The sequence below is a fragment of the Myotis yumanensis genome, unplaced genomic scaffold (genome assembly GCF_028538775.1).
Source record: "Myotis yumanensis isolate MYYU_CA2020_CCGP unplaced genomic scaffold, mMyoYum1.0.hap1 SCAF_17, whole genome shotgun sequence".
Classification (NCBI taxonomy): Eukaryota; Metazoa; Chordata; class Mammalia; order Chiroptera; family Vespertilionidae; genus Myotis; species Myotis yumanensis.
In genome coordinates this window covers 30642054-30669048 of record NW_027223768.1, presented here as the reverse complement: position 1 = coordinate 30669048, position 26995 = coordinate 30642054, and the positions used below count along the sequence as shown (strand labels likewise).

General features: G+C 49.8%; 2 protein-coding genes across 6 annotated transcripts in view; one reads left to right on the top strand and one right to left on the bottom strand.

The window, feature by feature from the left end:
- Nucleotides 1-23288, bottom strand: part of LAMB3 (laminin subunit beta 3) — a 53742-nt gene extending 30454 nt beyond the window's left edge. The window contains exons 1-8 of one of the 5 annotated variants that reach the window (XM_070397007.1): nucleotides 23273-23288; nucleotides 17790-17930; nucleotides 11438-12306; nucleotides 11174-11251; nucleotides 10203-10260; nucleotides 5596-6054; nucleotides 4240-4304; nucleotides 3313-3467 (exon numbers count right to left, since the gene is read on the bottom strand). In XM_070397007.1, coding sequence (XP_070253108.1) covers nucleotides 3313-3467; nucleotides 4240-4267 — 183 coding nt within the window. In that variant the 5' untranslated portion in view covers nucleotides 4268-4304; nucleotides 5596-6054; nucleotides 10203-10260; ... (2 more) ...; nucleotides 17790-17930; nucleotides 23273-23288. Of the gene's footprint in view, nucleotides 1-156; nucleotides 184-3312; nucleotides 3468-4239; nucleotides 4305-5595; nucleotides 6055-7395; nucleotides 7550-10202; nucleotides 10261-11173; nucleotides 11252-11437; nucleotides 12307-17789; nucleotides 17931-20136; nucleotides 20233-21725; nucleotides 21744-23272 lie in introns of those variants that run through there. The other 4 variants (XM_070397009.1, XM_070397008.1, XM_070397010.1 and 1 more) reach the window with 4 other exon arrangements.
- A 236-nt stretch (nucleotides 23289-23524) lies between these two features.
- On the top strand, nucleotides 23525-24540 carry G0S2 (G0/G1 switch 2). The gene is made up of 2 exons (XM_070395719.1): nucleotides 23525-23682; nucleotides 23813-24540. Exon 2 carries the CDS (start codon nucleotides 23838-23840, stop codon nucleotides 24147-24149), a length of 312 nt encoding a protein of 103 aa, XP_070251820.1. The 5' UTR covers nucleotides 23525-23682; nucleotides 23813-23837; the 3' UTR covers nucleotides 24150-24540.
- Nucleotides 24541-26995: the final 2455 nt, after the last annotated feature.

Here is a 26995-nt window from a genome sequence, read left to right as displayed (position 1 = left end):
CAGACACCACGCCAGTGGCCAGGTGGCTCATTCTTTTATATGGTCCTCACAACAACTTATTGAAGTGGATACTGTCCTTACTCCCATTTTTTTCAAATGAGGAACTGAGGCTCCGGGAAAGCACAGAAGAGAACAGGAGCAGGGACAGTCACAGACCTTTTCATTCATGCTTGAGCTTCAGGGGACAATGGTGCAGTGAGGTTACCCAGAGGTTATCTAGAAGCTGGAAGAAAGAGAACAAGGGGACAGGATGGTACTGCAGCCTCAGGCCATTTAGGTAAACACTGCCTGGGCCCAGCCCAGACAGCTAATGGGTAGTCAAGATAGGCAGCCTGGAAGTGGGTGGGGAGGAGTGCCACAGGCAAAGCCGGGCAAGTTCTATGTCCATCGGGAGGGTTGCAATATGGACCCCAAACCCACCAAAGCTAGCCTTCGAAGCCAATAGGATTTAGCCACTGAGATAAAATTGGGCAGAGGTAGCATGCCAACAGGCTAAGCTGGCCCACACAAAAAGAGGCACACTCTGATATTTGGAGCTGGGACAGACCATTTTGGAACTGGAAGGGGTCCCACCGGCTTCCACAACTCCTATTCCACTGAGTCCCCATGCGGCTGGGGGGTGGGGAGTGAGCATTGCAGAAATGTCCAAGGTCACCAATCCCCATGGCACTTGCATCCGTGCCAGGGCAGTGGGCAGGCAGCAGGTGCCGGGTGATCTTGTACTGAGCTCCGGGCTCACAATGTCACCCCTGGATGGAAATAGGACAGAGGCACTAACCAGAGGCTTTGACTTAAGGAAGGTGTGTATATGGGAGTGGGAGCTGGTAGAGAGGGGACAGGGGGTGGGGGGAGAGGAAGGCATTAGCAACGCATCTCTGTATCATGCCACCCTCTTTCCAGCTGGGGCTGCTCAGAAAACTCAACCCCGATGTGTTTCCATCAGAGGCTTGGGGTCCCAGCACACACCCTCCCAGGAGCTCATGGGGATAACAAGAGCCACCTCATGGAGTTTTGTGAAAAATTTATTGCGATAATTTATATAAGCCTCTTCGTATGGTGCCTGGGATGAATGGTACGTGCTTAGTAAATTATAGCTGCTATAATATCTACTAATAAAATAAACTGAAGAACTGAAATTGGAACTCAGCAGGGGGATTTCTAATTTTCATCACCCAGCCACCTCTGCACCCGGTGAGGACTTGGGGTACATCACAGGAAGGGAGTATCTGCGCCTTCAGTGTGTGGGTTCACCACTGGCAACCCGTGGCCTCTGTGAGATTAGGCAGGTAAGGGAGAGGGAAGGCCAAATCAGACAAGACACAGAGTGGGTAGGAGAGAAGCTGGCTGGAAGTTAGCTCATTCGCAAAGAGGGCTGGAGCAAGGAGCGACCTTGAAGACCATTTCATCTGACACTCATTCTCGGAAGAGAAAATTGAGATTTGGAGAGGGGTAGCATCTGACCACATCACAGGTGAGTGGCAGACCTGGGGTTGCACCCTGCACTCCAGATGCCCTGTCTGCTACTCTTTCCAAGAGCGCCCATGGATCTACTCCCCTTAGAAAAAAGAAAAAGGGCCGATGCCTCTCGACATTCATAGCTACAAAACAGCTGAGATTTATCTATCCCCAGGGTTGTAAGTCTAGACTTCTCTTTTGCAAGCACCCTGTTTCGCTCTCGAGGGGCGCCTTAAAAGCAGGGAAAGCAGTTGGCTTCCTGGGGCATCCACGAGACTCAGAGGGTGAGCCAGGGTGAACCCAAAGCCCCAGGCCCAGAGGGAGGGAGGCTGTCCAGACAGGGCCTCTGATCTCTCCTTGCTTCCTCTCCCAGAGGTGGGTCAGCCTAAGGAAGAGAGGCAGAGGTCTCCCTGAAATTTCTAGATGTGGCTCAGTGGCATGGGATTTTGAGAAGGGACAGCTACAGTCATTCTATTGCCCAGAAAGCTCAATACGGCCAGGTCCCCGGATGCTTGTGGAGTAATCTGGGCCCACGGGGAGGCCTCGCCTGATGCTGGCCATCTTACCCAACGCTGTCAGACGGTTCTCCCATTTCCAAGTGGGTGAGATGCAGAAACCACAGCCATCTTGGCTCAGCACATTCAAAGGACAACTCAATACCATCTGTGATTTAAAGTTGCCAAAAGAACACCGGGGACTAGGAGGGCCGTGAGGCCCAGATGCAGTATCAGATACATCGCCATGGTCCTGAGGACAAGAACATTCTGGAAACCACAGATAACACACGTCTCCTTCCCGGCAATCAATCTCTCTCACTCCCTTGCTCTCTCTGTCTCTCTCTTTCTCCCTCCCCCAAAAGGCTGCAGAGACTCAAGGCAAACTACACCCTCACCAACTCCTTCACCCAAACCTGTATTTTGAGGGCAGAAAAAATGGTCCAATGAGATAAGCAGCTGGGAAACAAGAAAACGCTGAGTGGTTTTAACCTTAGTGAACATGAAAGCAAAGAAAAGCCCCGACCTTTTTGAAGTTCCTACCAAAAAAGCTCCAGAGGCAATACAAAAGAAAAATCTAGAAGAAAACTCACAATTGCTCTTTGAATAAATCCGTTACTTTACAGGCGACGTTAATTGGCGTAGCTTTAAGTGTTGGCGCTCCTGGATTCGCTCAGCTCATTTTCTCACATATCCACTGAGCCCCTGCACCTCCTGGCTAACCTCACATCACTTCCTCATTTATGTCACTGATCTATGTCCTTTAACAACAGTTTGGATGTTTCCCCTTCTGCCTCGGGGAACAAAGCATTTGGACCAAGGAGGCCGAGAGGTAAGAAAGTTGGATCTTCATGCATGATAACTACAAAGCACAAAAGGTAAACTCCAGCCTACGACCATATATCCTCCTGCTAGCTCTGTCCACAGCCATCCCCCAACGCTGGCCAAAGAGATGATGGCAATAGAGTGACCATGGTGCCACTCAGTTCACCCCCTGGCAAGACACAAGCCAGTGCACACATCCCAGCGCCTGTGCTCCACAAGCTTTGACTTTGTCCACCAAACATGGCACATCAGACCCTACATATAAAGCATCACTACTTATCTGATTGCCTGTCCCCAAGACTTAAATGACTGTCCTACCCACGCTCCAGTTTTATGGAGCAAAAGAGAGAGAAGAGCTATTCAGCTGCTTCTGAGTACCTTTCCTCTTGCCCAGCCTTATACTTTCTTGCACCCCCCATAGTGCATGGGGCTGGGCCTATACCAAGTGCACTGTAAATATTCAGTGAACAATGGCAGGCTCCCCACCCCACCCACCTCTCCTTCCTCCAGCCCTGGAGGCCACGGAGCTCGGGCCTACCTCGCCATACTGCGTGCAGTAGGTCTCAGGCCTGGTCAGTCCGCAGGTGGATGAAGCTCGGAGGTGCTGGGTCCTTCCAATGAGCAGGTCCCCAACAGGAGGATAGCAGGCCCCACGGGAGCAGGCTTGCTGGGTGCACAGGAAGCCGGGCAAGACTGAAATCACAAGGGTGCTGGGGGTCAGCCTGAAGAGCAGCGGAAGCAGACATCGACAGGACTAGACCCTCTCCTTCTCTCCTGCTCACACTCGCTGGTGAAGGTAATTATTATAATAATTATTATAATCCTGGGGCTATTCTGTAAAAAAGCTGATTTCATGTTCTGTAACCCCAACTTAAAAAAGAAAAAAAGGAGGAGAAACTGGCAACCAACATTCATGGATGACCCTGAAATGTAGCTTTCAGGTCAAGCTTCAGACGCACGCTTGGCCACCAGGTCACAGTCCACAACTCTCCTCGCTGGCAGCATGGCCTCTGTCAACAGCCCAGAGGAGGGCTGGCTGCTGGCCACTTGTGGGGCAATGGGAGACACCTGCATTCCTGCTGCCCCCTTATCTGCAAAGCTGACCCACATTTGGTGAGTGCCTCGCTCCAGTTCACTGGAAAATCGAGAACTCGAGCCATGAACGATGGGTCTGGAGCCAGCCTGGGGGTGGAAGGGTGGGAAAGAAACTGTGCAGGGAAGTTGGGGAGCAGAAACCACCCCCAGGTGGGAATAGGAAGACACCTCAAGAGAGGCAGCAAGTCATCTTCCTGAAGGCCTGAAGGAGCAGAGAAACCTCATGGGTGTCCCCAATAGACAAGTGCGCCAAACCCTAGGACTAAAGGGTGACAGGTAATGCTCACGTTTTGGTTAGCTGTCCTTCTGCCCAGAGCTATCACCACCCTGCTATAGGACAGATCCCAGGAGGATGGGGAGGGATACTTACTGAAACACAGGAGAAGGACTGGCCTCATCTTCAGCCAATGGGGTGATCCCCAGAGAGGACCTCACCTGAGACAGAGCAAAGCAGCCTGGGTAAAGCCACACAAACCGCTAGGGCACACTAGCCCCTTTCCTGTTTCTGGGCTCAGGTTTTTTCAGAAGTCTTTACCTGGGGTCTTGACCTAGGACACCTCTGAGCAGCAGGTACATTTGGAGCCAAAAGCTTGGAAAATGCCAGAGCCCTAGACTGCTGTCCCAGCTGGCATATGACTCATGGGGTGTCCTGGGGGAATGCCATCTCCTCCCAGACTTCAGCTTCCTCCCCTGCCCCAGACAGTCATAAGGACAACATGAGGAGCAATAAACAGCTGGGCCCTTTGCAGAGAGGTCTGAGGCCTTGTCGCTGCCCAAGAAAGAGGACTGCCTTTCTCAGAGCCCGGCCCGGCCCACAGGTCCAAAGGCGAGTGGGTCAAATTGGCTGAAAGTCTGGAGGGAGCCCTGTCCCTCCATGGGCACGGCCTCGATACCACGGAGGGCCACCTCGAGGGTAAGGCTGTGGTGGCCACGACTCCAGCCTAGGCAGTTAGCTGGAATGTGATGGGGAGGCCCAGAGGATTTGATCTAAACCGGAAGCAATCCTAAATGTCTCTAATGATGGGCCAGGGCTGTGCGGGAAGGGTGGGCTTGGAGGCTACAGAGGGAGGATTGAAGGAGGCCGGGGATGGATGCCGGAAGGGTCCGAGAGGCAGGCAGACCTGCCCAGCTCATGCAGCACCCGCCTCTGCCTGGGCCTGGATGCTCCCTCTGCTCCTGTCAGCCACAGCTCCGCTGGCTGGGGGAGGGAGGTTGGCAAGGCAGGACTAGAGAGGGAACTGGGGCTCTCCTGGCATCTTTAGTTATACATCCTAATGCTTTGGAATCCTTCCTTCCAATCCATCCCCAGAAGTGTCAGGGGTCCGGGGAGGAGACAGGTGACCTGAGGTCATGCAGCTAATCATGGCCCAAGAGGAAGACCCATCTTCTGGTTTAGCTCCAGAGCTGTCTCTGCCCCTCACTCCCAGAACAAGGCATTGGGAGCCGCCTCAGAAGAGCCCTGGCCCCGCCAGCCCACCCTTCCCACTCCTCTTTGTGCTCAGCCCCCCGTCTGGACTTGCTTTCTCCCAAGTCACTGAGCCGCTTATCAGATGTGAAAAGGCAATTCAAACAGAGGCAGACATTCAATGGAGCCTTTGCAGGTGGCTCATTCAGGTGAGGCGGCAGGAAGAGAAAGGACGGGGCCCTGCAGCCAGGCCCCAGCCGCCCAGAACAGAGCTCTCCTCCCCGCCCGCCCCCACTGGGCAGGCAAGGGCAGGACACATACCTGGCTCCCTGCTGCCACTGTCCTTTCTCCAGATCGTCTCTCTGCGAGCACCCCTTGAATGTGGGGGTCTCCGCTGCTGGCTCCCAGTTTTTAAACAACGGCCTCACCTCTGGAGACTCCCAGGCTGGGCGTAGCCCACTGCAGGGCGGGTCTCAGGAATCTGGCAGCTGGCACGCCCATCTGCCGTCACTGCAGCCCCACAGCCCCACAGCCCCAGGACAGGACTGGGCAAGTGGGTCGGTCCCAGAGGCCTCGCAGCAAGCCTGGCAGTACCCGCCTGCCCGTGGGTGCCTTGGGGGTGGAGGGGAGGGAGCATTGCTGAAAGCACCAGGCAAGTATTCAGGGGCATTCCAGACCAGAATTCGGGGGGCAGGCAGGGCGCCGGCATCTGTGGCAGGCGCTGTGTTCGGCGTTTCTCAAGGCTCGGAGGGGTCCGCTTCCTCTCGTGTCCTAGACCACCTGGACAGGAGACCAAGCAGGGGACACAAGATCAGGGCTTGGCGATAGGGTGTTAGCGCCCGGACCTGGCACGGGCTGGGAGGTGAGGAGACCCAAACACCCAGGACCCCGGAAAGCACCAGCTCTGCCCCTTCCCCACGGAAAACAGAAATGGTGGAAAATCCCTGCTTCTCGGGGAATTTGGGAGAGCCTGAAAAGGCTCCAGCTCATCAGGAAGGGGTCAAGGCCCAACTCACCCGAGGAAGCTTAAGAGGAGTAAGCAGGACTAAACTCTAAATGCCTCCCCTCCGGTTCCCTCCCTGGGTTGGCAGGGAGCCCTAGGGCAGGTAACTACCTGTGAGTCACTGCCCCCAGCTTAGGAGGAGGGCTGGTCTAGCCTCTCCCTGCTGGACAGGAATGCCAGCCTGGAGGGCCCGAACACAGGCCTGACCACAAGTGGTGGAGGGCCAGGCTGCTGCCTAACTGGACCGACGAGCCCTGGCCCCCCGCCAGGCTGGGGAACACAGCTTCCTTTGTGGGACCCTGGGCCGGCTCCTGGCTCAGGGCCACGGGGGCCGAGCCACTGTAAATGGCATAACAGGCCAGATCAAGAGGACACTCTTCCCCCAGGTTGGCGTCTGAGGCCTTTAGAGATATCTGGAAGGTCACCGGTGCTCAGCTTGGCCCCGAGAGCTCGCACTGGCATTGTTCGGGAACAGTACTGCCTCCAAGTTTCTATTTAAAGGAGACTCTTAACTTGGAATCCTGGCCGGTCAGTCTCTCCTGAGCAGGAAGTTCTCTCTACAATGGAGGGTTCAGTCCAAGAAATCAGTTTGAGAACCCTTTAGGAGAAAATGTAGCATTTCTTGGATTGAGCTGGGCACTTTAACCCTCCGTTTCTAATTCAGCCCAAGAAATCTAGGTGGGCAGGAGGAATCATGAGCCAATGGGTAGTAAGTTGTTTCCATGCATAATGGACATTCCGATAAACGATAAACGTGAGCATCTTGACCTTGACCCCTATAAGCATTCCAGTGAAATCTGGCTCAGCCCAACACGCCTGAGTCGGTACCAGCAGCCTCCCTTCGTGGGCCCGACAAGAACACAGAGACCCTCATGGGGTTCCCAGAGGTGCTGACACCCTGGGTTTTGAGGCCACCTGCCTGGCTGCTTTCTCTCCACTTCTCCGATTCCCTAAACGGAAGACTTCCAGGAAGCTCCCACTTCCGGAGCTGCCTGGCCTCTGCCCACCACCAGGCAGGAGGACGTGACAAACCGCTCATTAACAGTTAGCTCAGCAGAAGAGCCCTGTGGCAACTCCAGATGCTCAGCCGAGGTGGGCGGGCGGGTGGTGGGCCTCACCTTTCAATCCCCTCCGACTCCCCTGTTCTGAGGCAGGAGCCAGGTAAACAAGCCTTGAGTGGCTCAGACATCACAGGCTGGGGCAAGTCCAGGGAGTGGTTGGGCTTTGCAGGAGGGAAATGGCAATTGTTCTGCTTGGGCCTCCCACGCGCTCCTGCCAAGTCCGGAACAGGGAACAGGACGTTATTTCTGCAGTAGCCAAGAGCAGCCCAGGCAGCCTCACTCCTTAGGGACACTGAGCCCTCCTCCCGTAGATCTAGTGCCCCCAGGCCTGCAGGGCCCCAGGCTTTGAACTTCAGAACCCAATTTGTTCAGACACAAGAAGCGTAATACAGAGCCAGAGGCTGGGCTGGGACCCAGCCAGGGCTACAGGGGAGGCAGGGGCGTGGCTCCAACACTGCAGCCTCCTCTCCCCTTGCCTCCCACTGTGTGCACTGGAGCCCTCAGCACTCAGTGCCCACCCAGCCTTGGCTCATGTGAACTTACCCCTCAGGAAAGTGGCTGCCAAGTCATCCTTGACTCCTGACTCCCTCGCCCCCACATCAACCCATCAGGCAATCTGCTGGCTCCCCTTCCAAAGGCAAATGGGACCACGGCTACCCTCCCAGCTGAGCCTCTCTCCCCAGACTTCTCCAGTGGCCTCCCAACCGGTCTGCAGTCCAGCCCCAACATACCAGGTCACGGCCTCCCTTGCTCAGAGCCCTGTACCAGCTCCCCATTGCAATCAAGGTCAAAGCCAAAGCCCTTAAAGAGACCCCACATGATACAACCCCCCTTCCCATCACTCTTCTACATAACTGCTGCTCTCCCCCTTTCTCCTTCCATTCCAGCCACATGGCCTCCTTGCTGTGCTTCTGAATGAGCTGGCTGCTTTGTCTGAGGGGGTTGCCCCAGCTGCTCTCTCCATCTGGACCACTCTTCCTCCCATGTCTGCAAAGCTAACTCTCCCACCTCTTATAACTCTTTGTTCAAATAGTAACTCCTCAAGGAGGCCGACTCTGATGACCTTCTTTAAAATGACCACTAAGACGAATCGGGGGGGATCACTTTGTAAGGTATATAAATGTCTAACCACCTGTACACCTGAAACTAATATAATATTAAAAGTCAACTGTCGTTGGAAAATAATAAAATAAAATGACAGCCAAGCTCCCTGCCCCATCCCTGTCCCCCACCCCAATACTCCCAAGCCCACCTACCCTACATTATTGGTAGGTTGGAATTTGGGGGTGGGGTTTTGTGGGGTTTTATTTTCAACACTTACTTCCTTCTAACTAACTCTTTAACTTACCTACCTATCATGTTTATTTTCTGTCTCCCTCGCCAGAATGTGGTGTCCAAGAAGGCAGAGATTTTTGTCCATTTTGTTCACTACGATTTTTCAACAGCCTAGAAATAATTCCTGGCACATATTAGGTGTTTGATAGATGTAGAATGAATGGATTCACAATGAAGAGTAAATCACTGATGTGGTTAATGAGTCTCCATGCCCTTGTCGGTGTAGTTGCCTCTCAGAGGGCACAGTCTGGGCTTTTGGTCACTAGAATGAATAGCTAATAGTAGTAATTCATACATCAGTCAGCTGCGGGGGGTGGGGGCCCTCTTTTGAGGCAGCTTCCCTCAGATGACAGAACTGCCCTAATGTAGGCAGGCTCCTCCTCGGCCTGCTCATCAGCGTTCCTGGCAGTGTCTCTGACAGAGAACGGAGTGGCATTGGAAGCTACTGTCTCCGTTATCCATCTGTCCCAGTTGCTAAGGAGATCAGTCAAGATCTGATCAATGAGATGTCAAAGGATAAGGAGCGAGGAAAGGAGGAAAGGGGGAGGGAAAGGAGAAAAGAGGTTAGGAAGGATAAGAGAGCCTGGTCCAGGCTGTGCATGCTGATGCTCAGGTGTTGGAGGAAGGGGCGCCAGTGACTAAGGCTCAGGCCTCACCTGCATACAGTGAGTCATGGCTGAGTCCTTGTCTGTGGGACAGGGTGGGCTCCAGGAGTGGTGCTGGGATTCGCCACGTGACTCAAGCTGGCGTGGCCCTCACTCCAGCACAACCGCTCAAGTGCCCAGACAATCAGTCACTCTTCTGTTTCCTCCCCAGGAACCAGAGAGAGTGGGTCTGCTGTGTTACTGAGCAGACAGCCACCAGCCTCGGGCAGAGGCCAGCAGCAAGCACAGGAAGAGCCTGGGCTGCCTGTCATGGGGTGACTCTATTCCAGACCCTTCTCTCTACCCCCACTCTCACCTCCCCAACCTGAATGTCTGCCCAATGGACAACGGTGCACATTGGCCTAGGCCTGAGGTCTGGGAGAAATCAGGCAGTCCGCCTAAATTAACAACAGCTAACATTTAACCGGGTGCTCACAGCAAGCCAGGCATTATATCTATGAACTCAGTTAACACCCACTACATCTCTTTGGAGGTAGACACTCAATTCTCCTCCCTTTACAAATGGAGAAAATGAGGCACATTTTTAATAGCTTGCTCCCAGCTAGCAAGTGGTCCCAGACCCTTACCTATAATTACACCTGTAATTACCTGACTCCACCCTTGGGAACCCTTGACCAGAGTCCAGACTCTGAACTTCCTGTTTCCCAAACCTAACCAAGACAATCTAAAAATGTCTCTTTGAGACCTTGATCCCTCTCTTGGAGCACTGATGTTGATTGAGGGCTCCTGGGGAGACACTGCAGAAACATCTAGAACAGATACCACATTTTGTTTGCTTTCCATACTGACCGCCCCTCTTATGTGGGCTCCGATGGAGAAAGTGCTGGCCCCCAGATCCCTTATCCTGGAGACTCTGGTACATACCATCCGGGTTTCCCGCTCATACCAACAGGAAGCCACTGTGAGTGAGGACAACAGCACCCTAGAAGGAGTGAGAAGACACGAAGGTGACCAGGCAAACATCGCGGTGAGCGTGATGACCACAAAGGGCGTGATGACGGATAACACAACTTCCTCCTCACCTCAGGAAGGGAGATCCCTGCCCCTGAGGTCAGGCCCTTGAGTCACCTGGGGGGGGGGGGGGGGGGCAGCGGGGAGGTTCAGCTTCTTCTGTTCTATCTCCCAGGGTACACCCCCAAAATGTCCTACCCCCTCCCTCCAGAGGGTTATAGCCCAGGGCAGCCTGCAACAGGAGTCAAATGCTGGCGCATGGCTGGCTGGCTTCCCAGAGAAGAGGGAGGAGTATCTTGGCATTTCTACCACCGTCACTGCCCTACCCACTGCCCTACCTTCCACTGGCAGACAGGCCAGCTCATGACCACGCCCCCTCCTCCACCCCCAACCACCTCTACTGTCTAGCCTGTGCCCTCTGGGAATTAGGCTCTCCAGATCTAAGTCCATCATTGTGACCTTTCATCAGCATGTCCCTGCAATGCCTGTGGTCACATGGGGTCTGTGCTTGAACTTGAACCTCTCTTAAAATCCGAGACCTAGCTTCAACTCTGCTGCTCCATAGAAGCATGAACTTAGGCAAGTCCCTCTCCAGGCCTCAGTCTCATGATTCATAAATAAAGGTGTTGGATTTTCCTGGTTCTCAACCAGGCCACCCCTTAGAATTACTTACAGAACCTGTAAGATCATATCTGCAGGCCAGGCCCCACCCAGGGATTGAATTGGCCTGCAGAGGGGCAGGACATTCAATGTTTGCCAAGCTGCCCTAAAGCCCCCTCCAGCTCTAGGATGCTGTTCTCAGGGACTAGGGGTTTAGGACAGCAGTTAAAAGCCTGGACTTTACCGTGAGAGAGGTGAAGCTTCAAGTCTGGTTTTACACTCACCAGTTCTGACCGTCTGACCGTGGAGGAGCAAAGCAAGTTGCCTCTACTGGGAACAGTTAACCATCGACCTCATGGGTCCTTGTAAAGATGAAAGGAAACAACGCGTGTAAACCTCTCAGCAAATGCCTGGCCAGGTGCTGCTCTATAATGGGTGCCTGTCCCCAAGTGTGTGTGCCACACAAAGGTGTTTGGGGCCATGATCAGCAGCCTTTACAGTTGTTCTAACAAAAAGCAAGTATCACAGATGTTTTATAGCTCACTCACCGGGCAGTGAGCAGCTGGGCTGCTCCTCTCCAACTCCCCTCAGGGGGCCCCAGATCCCAACCTGAGAATCTGTGCTTTCTGCATTCCACTCTGTCCCATAAAGCTGCAGACTCCCAGGAGCCATGACCTGGGCCAGAAAGAAAAACAGGGAACTCGAGGGGAAGACTGAGCTGCCAAAGAAAGGCCATGCTTCTGGCCTTTCTGAACAGGGAAGGACAGAAGGTGGGGGTAGGGGCTGTTTACAAACAGAGGACAGAGGAGCGAGCTGGCTTCAAGCATAAGAGGGACATAGTTTTATGGCTTCGGGAGTCCACACCTGCTTAAGATAAGAGTCAAAGCTCTTCTTTGGTTGCAGGTTTGTTACTTAACTTGGGGCCGTTGTCCAGCAAATGTGAAGTGAGGGCTACAGAGAGAAGGCACTTTCTTTTCCTGGGGCCATGGTGAAGGGTTTAGTTTGCAAAACCTGAAACATCACAAGTTTGCCCTTCTGGAAAACTTTGGAAACAGAGACAATGAGATCTCTGCAAGTTGCACCCGGAGGGTAAATATCTATGAGACATACATGCCACTCCAGTTTTAAGGGAAAAACCACTGCGGGGTCAGGGCAAATCTTCAAGGAGACAATTCCGGTTTGTTGCAGGGTGACCAACCATTCTAGTTTGCCAGGACTCTCCTTGTTTAAGCTCTGAAAGTTCCATGTCCCAGGACACCCTTCAGTCCCAGACGAATGCTCGGTCACTTGGTTGGTCACCGATACTTTTTTCTCCCAGGCGAGTTTTAAAAGTGTCACCCCAAATGGCTCAGCAAGCTCTGCGTGAAGATGCATAATGATTTGAGAAAGTGAAGCTGGCTCCGAGTCCAAGAAAAACCTGGATGGAAACAGCACATGAGAATAGAACTCTCCCATAGGCAGGAACTCAGGAAGCTCCTGTATGAATGTTAGCCATCTTAGTAAAGCAGTCCTCTTTTTTATTATTATTAATATGTTATTATTGATTTCAGAGAGGAAGGGAGAGAGCGATAGAAACATCAATGATTAGAGAGAATCATTGATCGGCTGCCTCCTGCACACCCCCTACTGGGGATTGAGCCGACAACCCTGGGTATATGCCCTGGCTGGATTCAAACCGTAACCTCCTGGTTCATAGATCTAAGCTCAACCACTGAGCCACACCAGCCGGGCTAAAGCAGTCCTTTTTGTGGACTTGAGGGAAGGAAATAGTAGCCAAGAGGACTTTTGTTCTGGAGACTCTATTCCTGCTGCTGTGGACTGATGACAGGAGGCTTTTCCCAGCCAGAGCACACCACAGACCCATCCTGAGCTTATAGATGCATTAACACCTCTGTCTTTTTTGAGTCAAATACTGCTAAAACAGGTTGCCCCTTCTTAACTTGGAGCTATTCTTAAGGCGGACATGCACATGCACCCTTACACACAGGCACACATGTAGAAACACTCAAATCCCTTGCACTTTTACGTATGACGTATTGTCTTGTTAGCTTTGGCCTGCTGCTCCATTAGCTAAGTTGCATTCAGAATGCACTTTGAGCCCTAACCGGTTTGGCTCAGTGGATAGAGCGTCAGCCTGCGGACTGAAGGGTCCCAGATTCGATTCTGGTCAAGGGCATGTACCTTGGTTGCGGGCACATCCCCAGTAGGGGGTGTGCAGGAGGCAGCTGATCGCTGTTTCTCTCTCATCGATGTTTCTAGCTCTCTATCCCTCTCCCTTCCTCTCTGTAAAAAATCAGTAAAATATATATTTTTTAAAAAGAATGCACTTTGACCTGTACACACTCCATTATCTCCAGATGATTAAAGTCCAGAGTCCACAGCCAGGCACCCATAATCCTGCTGAGGAAAGCTGTGTTTCTGGCCCTAACACACAGCCTCCTTCACTCAAGTGCTCTGATCCAGCTATGCCGTCCCCTTGACCACACTTGGAATTGAGTCATCTGGCTCTGTCTGCGCTGCCCTCTTCACCTCGGTGTCCTTGGCTAAGTCCTAAATCCAAGACTTGCTTCAGGTTCCTGGGCCAGTGCTGCTACTCTGCTGTTCTCTGTCAATTCTTCCCAAACACCAGCAGCAGAACTTACCTTTACCATTCAATTAGCAATCAGTTCAGTTTTGCTGTGTGAATCCCTTCTGTCTCAACTTGACAAAAAAGTTTTGCAACTTTTAGTTAATTTGTGATTTGTCCCCAAACCTGGATTGCAAACTCTTTGACAATAAGGACAACTCTTGCTCACTCTTTTTATTCCCTAATGAAGTGCATAACCCAGTGTTTGCACATAGTAAGTGCTCAATAAATAGATATTGATTTTTTAGTATAGATCGTTAGGGCAAGGGAAAACTAACAGATCACACAACCACTGACTAGTGGTGTGATCTGAGACACATTACTTAAGCTTTCTATTCCTCAGTTTTCCCATCTGAAAACCAGAAATAATAATTTACCCACTGGGTAGAGTTGTTCATAAGATTAAGAAATTAATACATACATTAGAAAGCACTAGGGATGCAATGGCTTTAGCTTTGACCATTCTATGTGAGCAATGATGACAGCTTGGCCCAGGTTGGATGCAATGAAAATGGAGAGAAATGGATAAAGTTAAATTATATATTTGGAAGTAGAACAAACAGGACTTTCTGACAAATTGGCTGAGAAAGGTGAAGAAAAGAAGGGAATAAACCCGGCCGCAGTAGCTCAGTTGGTTGAGCATTGTCCTGGCACCACAAGGTTGCTGGTTAGATTCCCGGTCAGGGCAAATACCAGTTGGGGAATGTATAGAAATGTTTCTCTTTCTCTCCCTTCCTCTCTCTAAGCATGTCCTCGGGTGAGAATTTTTTTTTTAATGGAATAAAAGATGGTTTCCATGATTGGGACTTTCTGAATTGGATGGGAAGTGATGCCATTTACCAAGAGGGATAAGACTAAGAAAGGAATAAGAATTTTTGTAAAGGAAAAAAATTAAAGACTTTTTTTGTATGTATTAAGTTAAAGACAGCCATTAGCTATCTAAGAAGAGCTACCTATTAGGCAGCTTAATATGTAAGCCTGAAGCTCATGAGAAAGAAACAAACTTCAGAGTCATTATCGTATAGAGCTGTGCTGTCTAATACAGTAGCCACTAGCCACAATTATAGGGTGATTTAATTTAAATTTAGATTTATTAAAATTAATTAAATTATCAATTCAATTTATCAGTCACGTAAGCTACATTTCAAATGTTCAATAGCCACAGGTAGCTAGTGGCTCCCATATTGGACAATGCAGGTATATAACGTTTTCATCATTGCTGAGATTTCTTCTTTTTTTAAATATATTTTATTGATTTCTTACAGAGAGGAAGGGAGAGAGATAGAGAGTTAGAAACATCGATGAGAGAGAAACATCGATCACCTGCCTCCTGCACACCTCCCACTGGGGATGTGTCCGCAACCCAGGTACATGCCCTTGACTGGAATCGAACCTGGGACCTTTCAGTCCGCAGGCCGACGCTCTATCCACTGAGCCAAACCGGTTTCGGCATTGCTGAGATTTCTATAGGACAGCACTGAGCCTCACACCATGGGACTGCAGGAAATCATCTAGGAAGTGGTTCACCATTCTGGCTACACATTAGAATCACCCCAGGGATTCAGAGCCGGTTCATCTTGGGGAACTCCCAAGATGAATTTATAAAACAGTCTTTTATAAAAGCTCCCCGGATGACTGAAGTGGAGCAGGGCTGAGAACCACTGACCTAGGGAAATAATGTAGTCAGAGGGGAGGGATCATGGTAGACCCAGGGTGCCCCAACACTAAGAGCAGTGATTCTCAAACTTGGCTGCACATTGGAATCACCTTTAGACTTTTAAATATTGCCCTAGCCAATTTGGCTCCGTGTATAGAGCGTCAGCCTGCAGATCGAAGGGTTCTACGTTTGATTCTGATCAAGGGCACATGCCTCGGTTGCAGGTCCCTCCCGGCCCGGACCCTGGTCAGGCTTCGTGCAGGAGGCAACCAATCGATGTGTTTCTCTCACATCGTTCTTTCTCTCTGTCTTTCCCTCTCTCTGCTACTCTCTCTAAAAATCAATGGAAACATTATTTTAAAAAATAATGAAAAAAATAAAATAAATATTACTGATGTCTGCATCCTGCTTAGAGGGCTTTCTGATTTCACTGCTCTTAGTATTACCTGGTTTTCAGAAATTTAAAAAGCTCCCCAATGATTCTAATGTGCTTTCAAGGCTGAGAACCACTGACTGAAAGAGGGTAAGTTGTAACAAAGGAGACCTAGAGAGAAGAAACTAATATGGTAGGATGAAAAATAGTGGAGTGCAGTGTCCCTAAAGCAATAAGCAAAAATAAAAAGGAAGAAAGGGTTATATCTGTTGGATGCGAAAAATCACTTCAATCAATAGACAGCCTGCAGCCTATTAGATTTTGGTGGGGTGGTGGGAATGGAAACCATATGGCAATGGGTAAAAGAGTGAATGGCTGATGAAGAAACTGTTACAGTGATTGTAGACAACTGATAATAAATAGTTTTAGTTATGAAGAGGAGCAAAAAACCATGCAACAGCTGGATAGTGATTTGGGGTCATGGACTAGACTTTTTTTTTTTTCGTGGACTAGACTTTTTAAGATATTAGAGTATGCCCTCCCTGTTTTGGCTCAATGGATAGAGTGTCGGCCTGAGGACTGAAGGGTCCTGGATTCAATTCCGGTCAAGGGCACATGCCCAAGTTGCAGGCTCAATCCCCAGTAGGGGGTGTGCAGGAGTCAGCCGATCAATGATTCTCTCTCATCATTGATGTTTCTCTCTCTCTCTCCCTCTCCCCTTTCTGAAATCAGTAAAAATATATTTTAAAAATTTATATATTAGAGTATGTTTGTATGCTAACAGAATACTATAATGAAAAGAGAAAATAATTACTTAGGAAAGGGGAGAGATATGGCAGGACGTTCACTCCCTACCCAAAATCCATACCCAAAGTCTCCATTTCTCCCAAGTTCTCAGATGATGTTGCTGCCGCTATTCCCAAGGACAACCTTCGAGACTACTGGTCTAAGCTTAAGATAGTAATCCTTTCCTTCAAGTAGTCTTAGGGATGGGCATTCATCCCAGTTCTGGCCATGAAAGGAAGTCTCTGGAAGGATTCTAGGCAAGCTTTCTTTGGCAATAAAAGAGAAAGAACATCCTCTCTCCTTTCACTGGATGTTGTCATATTGAATGAAATGCCTGGCACTGTGGCAACTATCTTGGAATCAGAATGTGAAGACTATAATAAATCTCCATGCTGGGGATATAAGATTGCAAAGATGGAAAGAACCCAGGTTCTTGATAATGTTACACTACCGAATTAATTGATCCTGAAATCCCTGCTTAAGTGAAATCATATATTTTTCTTATTATTTAATCATTTTGAATTAGATTTTCTTACTTGTAGCCTAAAGCAACCTGAGTTATTCATGGACTCCCAAAACCTTAATTAGATGAGCCTGGATTAGATGGAGGGGCAGTTCTTTATAGAAATAATCAGGAATGCTTCCTCCCTGGTAATGTGACAGAAAGGAGAGCAGATAGATTTGGTGGTTGGAAAATTAAGTAGCTCCTGTCTGATTCTTTCTATTTCACTAGGTCATGAGCTGTCTTTTCAGAGAGGAATAAAGATAAGTGACTTGGGTAACACAATAAATTATAGCAGATTGCCCATTTGAGATTTGTGGTCTTAAATTCACAGAAAATACAGTCAGCCTGAATGGGTAATTTACTCCAGCAATAATAAACTTCTTGGGTATAGATTGATATAGAACAGATAGCTGACTGACTCCAACCATGGTTAAGTCTTTCTGGGTAAAAACAAAAGAAACAGAGAAAGTCAAGAGAGTTCAAGGTGACGATGGACCACAGAATCTAAGCCAGGTTCTTCCCATCCTGGTTAGTCTTCCTAGTCTTTGTCAAGTTTTTGTTGTTGTTGTTGTTGTTTTGTTAATCCTCATCCAAGGATATTTTCCCATTGATTTGTAGCGAGAGTGGAAGAGAGAAGGAAAGTCAGAGAGAAACGTCGATGTGAGAGAAATATACTGATTGATTGCCTCCTGCACAAGCCCTAACCAGGGCCTGGGCCAGGGAGGAGCCTGCAACCAAGGTACATGACCATGACTGGAATCGAACCCGGGACCCTTTGGTCCACAGGCTGACGCTCTATCTACTGAGCCAAACCAGCAAGGGCTTTGTCAAGTTCGAATGGGTTTTTTCCTGTCAACCCAGCAGGAGCTCCTAGCATGCAGCTTATATTAGTTCTCAATCGCTATGTAGCAAATTACTACAAACAATAGAACAAAATGCACTCATTAACTCACACTTCTGTAGTCAGACGTCTGGCACAGCGCCTCGGGGTCTCATGAAGCTAATAAATCAAGTTGTCTGGTGAGTTGCATCCTCATCTGGTTCTTGGGGTCTTCCTTCAAGCTGATGTCGTTGCAGAATAATTCACTTCCTTACTGGCATAGAAAGGAAATAAAATCGAGAGATACTTAAGAGGTAGAATGACAAGTCTTGGTGATTGTTTACCTGACAGGTGACAGAGAGGGAGAAGAATAAAGGATGACTCCCAGGCTTAGGGCCTGAGCTACTAGGAAGACAATGAAGCCTAAAATAAAAAGATGGCGGTGCAAGTTTAAGGGGTAGAAATGTTGAATTTGGCTTTAGACAAGGTAAGCTTGATACCTGCAAGATATCCAAGTGGAGATGCAGCACAGACAGGGGACACAGGGCTAGAGCTCAGGTTTGTATGTCATCTGCATTGAGGCAGTAATGGGAGCCTTGGGAGAAAACTAAATCACCTAAAGGAGCGTGTAGAGTAAGAAAAGAGGCCCCAACACTGAGTCCTGAGAAATGCTGACATTTATAAGTTGTATAAAAAGCAAAAGTGAGAAAAAGAACTGAGTGTCCAGAATAGGGCAGGAGGGAAACTAGGAGACTATGATATCCTGGAAGCAAAGGAGAAGGTGTTCCTAGGCAAAGGGAGTGGTCAGCAGTTGCTAGGTATGGCATAGGCAGTTGATCATTCATGTAATTGTTCAATATTTGGCTCCTGCCTACCACTGCTTCATTTCCCCCATTTCTCGAAACCCATACTTTATGCTCTAACACCAATCTTGCCTCACTTCTCCTGGACCATGCAATGCTTTCTCACGCATCCTCCCATTTTCATATGCAGTCCTTTCTCATTCCAACCTCCCAACCCTGGCCCCCACTCTACCCTAGAGTTCCCTGGTGAACACTATCCATCCTTTAATACCCTAAGCTGCTCAGTCATCATCCACTCTTAGGCCTTCTTTGATTACCTCCTTCCTGAATTGAATCAATGTATTTCTCACTCTATTCTTTGTGTACCTGGTATATATTTCCATTATTGTGCTTATCCTGGTATAATGTACCAACTTATCTAATGTCTGTGTCCTCAACAGGAATATGAGCTACTTTGGGGCAAGGACAATTTTGTATTCTGTTTTTGTAACTATACTTAACACAGTATTGAATACATAGCTAGCTTCAACAAAGGTTTTTGGACCTTAAAGGACCATGGGAACTGCTGACATGGAGCAGGAGGTAAAGACAACCAAATAATAAAAGAATAATAACTGAATCAATAACGTATTGATTGCTTCATTGGTGCCAGACCACTAAGCCCTTTACAGTGGTCTAGCTCACTCAAGCCTCACCACACCCCATCTTATAGGGGCTACCATCACTCTCACTTTACAGATAGGAAAATGGAGGCTAGAGAAGTGAAGTCACTTTTCCAAGGTCAGACCCTGGGAAGAGGAGCCAAGACTTAAACGAAACCAAGTCTGTTTGGCTCCAGATCCCTGTACTCTCAAGTCCAGCTAATATTGGAGCTTGGGGGAAGTCCCCTGTGCTGGTTGCAATCTGTAAAGTATAGCGCTGCAATTCAGATGTGGTATGTGGGCAGCACGGTGCCCATGGCTACCCACGGCTCCCAGCACATCTGCATGCACTGGCAGCTGGTGGCTCTGCGTGACCAGAAGTCATGAGGGACAAAGCAAAATGTCTATGAAGGGTCTGTTCCTCAGAGTTGATTTAACAAGGCCCTGGTGTCCCAGGAGCAGGTTGGAGGGGTGCCCGAGAGTGAGCCAATCGCTGCCACGTCAGACACTAAGCTGGGAGTGCAAGTGAAAGGTGAGGAACCCAGAGTGGAGGGAACTAAGCCAAGTTGCCAGGGCTTGGGTAATTATAACCCTAAGGACAAGCCAATGTGCCCAAAATAACTTCCCAAGAGAGTCTTCACTGATCATTTTGCAGTCTCTATCCCAGTACTGACTTCCAGGTCTGGGAAACTAGCATTGATTGGGCCCCTATTATATGTTAGCACCATGAAGGGTACAAAGATCTGGTTTTACACAGATCCAGGGCAAGCCCATGGGAAACAATGGAGAACTGCATGGCACAGTTCACAACGAAGTGCCAACCTGTGCAGTACAAGACACAAAGGCAGCTACAGTTCACAGAAAGGAGTGGTCAGGGTGTGCTGGCACAGGCGGTGGTGGCTTCTTGGAGCAAATGAATTGAAAGAGGGAAGACAGAATAGAAAAGGAACAGCATTCCAGGGAGGAAGAAGAGTATAAGCCAAGGTGAGGCAGCAACAATGCAAACGAGTTACTTCTTTGGCTGTGACAAGCCCACCTGTGGAGCTAAGGGTTCTTGTTGGAGATGAGCAGGGGAGAAAGTTAGATGGGTAGAGAAGATCAGATCATAGAAGTCCTGGATTCCAAGAAATTCAACATGCAGAATCCAGAAATTCATCATGTGCGTGAGAAATCACCCCAGGCTTTACACAGGCAATGAAGAATAAAATGTAATTTAGGAAGATTTATTTGGTGGTCATGTTTGAGATCGATTTGAGAGGAGGGGACTAACAACAAACTCGGCCCCCCCCCCCCGCACCCCCCCCCCCCCCCGCCCGCCAAAAAAAAAAATGGCTGAATGCTTCTTTGAACATCCGCTAAAAACCTTACTGCATGCAAACTTAAAAAACATGGTTCCCCACACACCAGGCTTCACAGTCCAGTGGGAATGACATTCATTAATCCCATAGTTACCTATTAAGCATCTACTTTGTACCAAGAAATATACTGGGCCCTGGAGACCCAGGGAAGAAATAAACAAAGTCCTGGTCCTTATGAAGCTCATTTTCCAAAGGATATGGAAGACAATACAAAAAGCAAATCAATCATCATATCTATATAAAGTCAGTACTAAGGGCTACTGAGAAGAATAAAGCAGGGCATTGGGTGATGGGATGATGGGATAACAAAATAATGCTACTAATGATTGAGGTCCATACGTAACCAACCACCCAAAAGACCTCTGTCCCCTGCTCCTTCAGTCTCCAAGGCACAGTTGTAGGGACAGCTCTCTTCTCTTCCCTACTTCCCCCTTGGACTACACGTTACCCCTTTTTATTGATTTCTCTGCAGGTGGCTCTGGGTACCATAATGTTTGGAAGAAAGGGATTTGGAAAGCAAAATAAATTTTAAACTAGCCTTCTTTGTCTTCCTAGAAATGTCAAGAATTAAATATTGGGGTAGACTCAAGGGTAGGGTGACCAGCTGTTCCTGACAGCCCGGAACAGCCCCAGTTTCAGCACTGTACGTCATGCATCTTGGGGAAACCCCTCAGTCCTGGGCAAAGAGGGACAGTTGGTCACCAAGGCTGCTCAGACCTTCACAGCAATAACCTGTGACTGACCTGCGTGTTGCAACACAAGACTTTCCACCTCTAAAGTGACATCAGTGCTTTAACGCATGGGCTTAGTTTCCTAAGCCCTACCTAATCCCCCACCCTAGAGGCTGGGTTCTCTTTCCCCACCCGGACAGAGGAGCTGTGTCAGCAATTCCTAGCTAGGGGGTGATCGTGGATTCCTCGGCCTTGTATTCCCTTCATCTCTCTCTCTCAGCCCCAGCTAACACCTAAATCAGAACACCAACTCCACGGGCAACCCCATAGCATGCCACCTGCCGCCCTCTCTGCCCAGCCCTGGCCAGCAAGCTGGTGAGGTCTGGGGGTTGAAGTCAGATTATCAGAGAGGAAAAGAACTCATGTGAGGTGACGATGTGCCCTGCCACCAGAAATCACAAGAAAGGGGAACCCCAGATAAATTACAGTCTGCTGACCTTGAAGGACATGTGGTTTGCGTCCTTCGAGTTACAGAAACACCGGAAATACTGACATGTTAATTTCAGAGTTTTGGGTTCATCGCTGGGCTGACTCACCTTCAGAGCAGAAACCAGGTAAAGGCCCTGATATTAAGATGCACGTAACACGTTCTCCCAAAAGCCACCATGTTTGTGACACTCACAGATCTTGGGAAAGCCTACAAATCATTTCTGCCAGTTATTAGAGATTCAAAGAAAATGCCAAGAATGATATCAATCTCTCCTTGTTCTAGAATTTTCCTGCCTGACAAGGTTAAAAGGATAATAAGCAGGGGATACAATCTTCCCAGAAATAATCCCAATTAGGACCATTGTCACCTTGACCACTGTGTACAGACAAAAAGGTATAATGTTAAATTAGCTATTTAGGTAACCTTGACCAATCTGCACAAACCAATATATCTCCTGAACTATGAATAGCCCAGGCAAAAAGTAGTTATTTTTAACTAAATTGTCTGGGAAACTGCCTTATCCTCTCCTCCAAGAGAGATTACTGTTAAATTTTTCAGAGACTCAAATTTTTTATCCCAGAAACAGCTCTTCCTCCTATCCCTCCCTGTGGGGCTTAGCTTGAATGATTGTGACAGGCTGTTGCAAGATTGCATCACTGACCTTTGCAATTTTCTGGCCACTCCGATTTCCCCCTTCCTCCCCCTGCCCTCTCCCTTTCCTAGTTTAAAGCCCTTTGGCCTACCAGTTTCTCCTTTTCCTCACTTGCTGACTCTGGCATATGGAGAACAAAGCTAAATCAGAACCCCCCTATGTACCCCTACTCCCTCACCCCTCCACCCCCTCCCCGCCACACACACACACACACACACACACACACACGATGATGTTTAATCCTAGTCACAATCAGTCCAACCATCCTCACACTTCCAAGAGTACTCTCCATTCTTGACCTTCTTACCAAACTCTACTCTCACTCTTCTCCCCTAAACTATGGTGAGCTGAGCTGGCACGGTAGTTGCACCCACAGATCCAGGGAAGTGGCAAATAACTTTCGAGGACAGCATGAAATGCTAACATTCCAGACCTGCAGGCTAACTTTTACACAAACCCCTCTTCCATCTCCCTCTCCCCCAACCCCCAACTTCACTTCTCACTGGGGAAAGGGGACGATTTGGATTTAAATGGCAGTTCCCTGATACACAGAAATACATACACAAACACCTGCAGGCACACACACACACACACACACAGACACCACCTGTGCTAACAGGGCACCCTCAATGAGTAAGTTACCTCTCAGGTGACCCTCACAATGCAAGCACCTGTGAATAAAACCAGTCAGGCCAGACAGAAACGGTGGTATCCGCGCACAAGGCCTTAGGCAGAGCCTGGACACCTGCTCTGTTCTGTACCCCATCCCTCCCCCTTGCCTTTTCCCCTACAATCCCCCCAACTGTGGGAAGATGACAACCCTTCTGGATAAAAACGAGTGCTTTTTCCTCTCAGGTAGAACCCCAGATGTCCTCCTTAGGGGTCCTTCTCAGGCTGCCAGGGACCAGGGACGCTGTGCACCCACCCACACCGCCCAGAGAGAGTCGGGTGGCAAGTGCACGCAGTTACCTCGGGGCTCGGGTTCTCACCCTTGCACGCACCTGGAGCAGGACCTCCCACGTGCAGGTCTGCCCTCCCCTGCACCCTGGCGCCGTCTCCCCCTCCCAGGCCCCGGTTCACACGGCCCCGGCGTGCACAGCTCGTGGCCGCCCCACCCCCTCCCTGCCCCGCTCCTCCCCCCGGCCCCCCTTCCGGCTCTCCCCGCCCCTCCTCCGCCTCTCTGGCAAGCGCGCGCCCCGGCGCTGGCCCCAACCCAGGGAGCCCTGGAGGCGGGTCCAGGAGGAAGATTTAAGCGACCGCGGGACACCGACGAGGTGTCAGCTGTGGAGTCTCCAGCTGGACGAGCCGCAGCGGCCACAGAGGAGGAGAACGCGGAGCCGGCCGGACGGGCGGACGGACGCGCTCACTGCCCAGCTCGCGCTGCCTCCTAGGAGCTCGCTGTGCGGATCAGGTGAGCCGGCTGGGCTGGGCGCGGCGGGGCGCGGGGGCCTCCCTCTGGGGCTCGGGGAGGATGCTGCGGCCACCGGAGCGAGCCATCCCTCGGGGACTAACGGCCCCCCTTCTGCTCCGCTCCTCCCCAGGTCCCTTCTGTCCCGGAGAGCCGGCATGGAGACGATGCAGGAGCTGATTCCTCTGGTCAAGGAGATGATCGCCCAGAAGCCCAGCCGGAGGCTGGTGAAGGTGTACGTGCTGGGCGGCGTGCTGGCCCTGTTCGGCGTGGTGCTGGTCCTGGTGGAGACTGTGTGCAGCCCCTTCACGGCCGCCAGCCGCCTGCGGGACGAGGAGGCCGCCGTGGCCGAGCTGCGGGCCGCCCGGGAGCGCCAGGCCCTGCAGACACAGGCCCTGCCCGAGAAAGGCAAGCAGCACGAAGCCACCCTCTGCAGCCGGGCCCTCTCCAACCGGCAGCACGCCTCCTAGAAACTGTGGGAGCCCCGCAGAGGGTGGGCGAGAGGAGAAAGAAAGAGAGCGAGCGAGAAAGAGAGAGACGGAGACGGAGACGGAGACCGACGCTGATTCCAGCAGGGGAGCGCAGGAGTCCTGAGCTGTGTGGACCTCGGAGAAGCCGCTGCCTGCTAGAACTGAAGGAGCTCACAGATTTCACCAAAAGGAGTTTGGGGTGGGTTTGCTGCCGTGCAGCACTGCGGAGGGATGGCATGTCCAAAGCCACGTGTCTTTGAGCTGAGTGCACCTGTCATTTTGCACTGGGGCCGAAGGAGGAGAGATGCTTTTTATATTATTATTGTTATTGTTATTATTTTTACAATGACCATTATTTTGCATTTTGAAAATGAAAACATTTTGTACTATATCTGTGTCTGATTCCTGGGGGGGGGGGGGGGCATGGTTCCCTGGGTGGGCGGGCAGCAGAGGGGGGTGGGCATGCAGGTGAGGGGTCTCCCAGAGTGAGCCCTGCAGAGCCCAGCGTCCTGCAGTTCAGGCTACCCTCCCTGCCCTGCTGGGAACTCTGGTATTCACGTCCCATGCTTCTCAGTCGGTTGAGGATTTGGTTTTGTCTCACGTTGGCAGTGGGAAGCGAGAAACTTCCCTAAGTCCCACCAGACTTGGCATTTTAAGAGCAGAAGATCAGCTTCTGAGCTAGGGGACATGAATGGGAGATACTGATCAGTTCTGGGACAGAAAGTGCATTTGCCATTTCTCACCTGTGCACCACAGGCTCCTATGGTTGATACCTCTTTCTTCCTAACCATATGTTAGCAAGAGAAAGAGGGAGAGAAGGAAGGAGAGGGGGAGGGGAGGGGGAACCAGCCAGCTGGTAGGAAACCAGGGAAGGCAAGCTCCCAAGAACCCCTAATTGGATGTCTAGTTCTACCCAGCCTTCCTCCCTAGAAACGCAAATTGCAGTAAGAGACCCTGCGGTTAGAAGGACAAAAGACCCGTTGTCACAGATCTGAGTCCTCTTCCTCTGGGACCAAGCTTGCTTTGTGGTAATAATTAATTCCGTGTGTCTGTCTATAGGGCTCAGCAAAGGAAATTTTGAACAATGACTCTTAAAGAAGTAATGAGGGACATGGGCTTGATGCCACTCTCCTTGCGATTTTAATGTGTCTCCTGCCTGAGCCAGGTACAGACACGTCACTCGCCATCAATAGCGATGCGTTTTTGCCAAACATCCCAATGGCTCCTGTCTTTGCCTCTGATCAGACCCTCTCCACCACCACCCCTCTCACACACCCCACCATTGTATTTCTGCCAGCTCAAATTCTACCCAGGGTTCCTGGCCCTGATCAAATGTCATCTCTCCCTGAAATGTATCCTTATCGCGCCAAACAAAAGAACAACCAGAACGCGGTGAGAATAATCGAGGGGAAAGAGATATGTTTAAAGGAAGAAAAGAATATCAGTGGCACCCCTGTTCTCTCCGTTTCCAAATTGGGAACCTCATCCCTATATTAAGACATAGCCTCACCTTAAACGTCCAATCTTATTCTCCCAGTTGGTCTACCCAAGTGCCTCTCCTTTTATGTTAATTATTCCTCCTCCCATTTAGCCACCACTGTGTCCAGCTCTCAGCAGCTGAAACCACCCCTTAGGACATTCCCCCCAAACTGATCCGCTGCCAGACTGTTCTTTCTTCATGCAGTGAACCTAACTGATTGAAGCTAAATAGGGAAGGAGATTCAGCGCAGAATTTCGGTCCAGAAAAACCAGTTGCATGCTCACGGAATTGTGAAGGCTTATTCTAGCAGCAGATCATGTGGAAAAAGACATAGGTATCTTCACCAATTACAAGTCCAGTATGAGCCAACAAGAGCTGGTGCCAGGGCTGCCAAAACAAGGCAACACCTTATTGGTGAAAGCAGACTGTCCAGGAAGAGGGAAGAGGAGGTGGTTTTGTTTCACTTGGCAGTCCGCAGGTGGGAAACAAGAGAAGTTAAGTCCCACTGCCTGAGCGCTTGGATTTGCAATCTGACTCCCTACTTGTGAGCTCTAAGGCCTGGAACAAGTAAGTTACTTATTAACTGCCTACCTCAAGTTACGTAAACTATTTTCTCACCTATAAAATAGTTCCTTCCTCGTGGCATAATTTTGCAAATTAAATGAGTGAAGTGCTTAGAGAGTACCTGGCATATACAGCGAACCCTTGAACAATGTTAGAGGCACTGACTTCTGTTACAGTCGAAAATCCACGTGTAATTTTTGACTTCCCCAAAACTTAACTACTTTCATTATCCATGGGGGATTGGTTCCAGCTACCCTCCTCCCCTAGTGAATGCCAAAATCTGGGAATGTTCAACCCCCCTATATAAAATAGCGTAGATAAATGCATACAGTAGGCCCTCCAAGTCTGTGGACTCCCAACCACGGATTGGAAAATGTATAAGTATTTATTGAAGACGTTCTCGGCCCTGGACAGGTGGCTAAATTAATTGGAGCATCATCCTGTACACCAAAAAAAGTTGCGGGTTCGATTCCCAGTCAGGGCACATACCTAGATTGCCGGTTCCAACCCTGGTTTGGGCACATATAGAAGACAACCGAATGATGTTTCTCTCACAATGATGTTGCTCTCTCTCTCACTAGATCCATGCAGTTCAAATCCATATTGTTCAAGGGTCAACTGTAGTAATCTTTCAACCAATGACAGTTATTGTAATTGTTGTTGTTGCTATAATTTAAGACAAAAATGCTTTGATTAGAGTGACCTGGACAGATAACAGTCCAGAACCCCTCTTACATACAGAAGAATCAAATCATTAGAGAAGAGAATAAGTGACAGTAGTGTCACTTAGCAATTGCGTTCA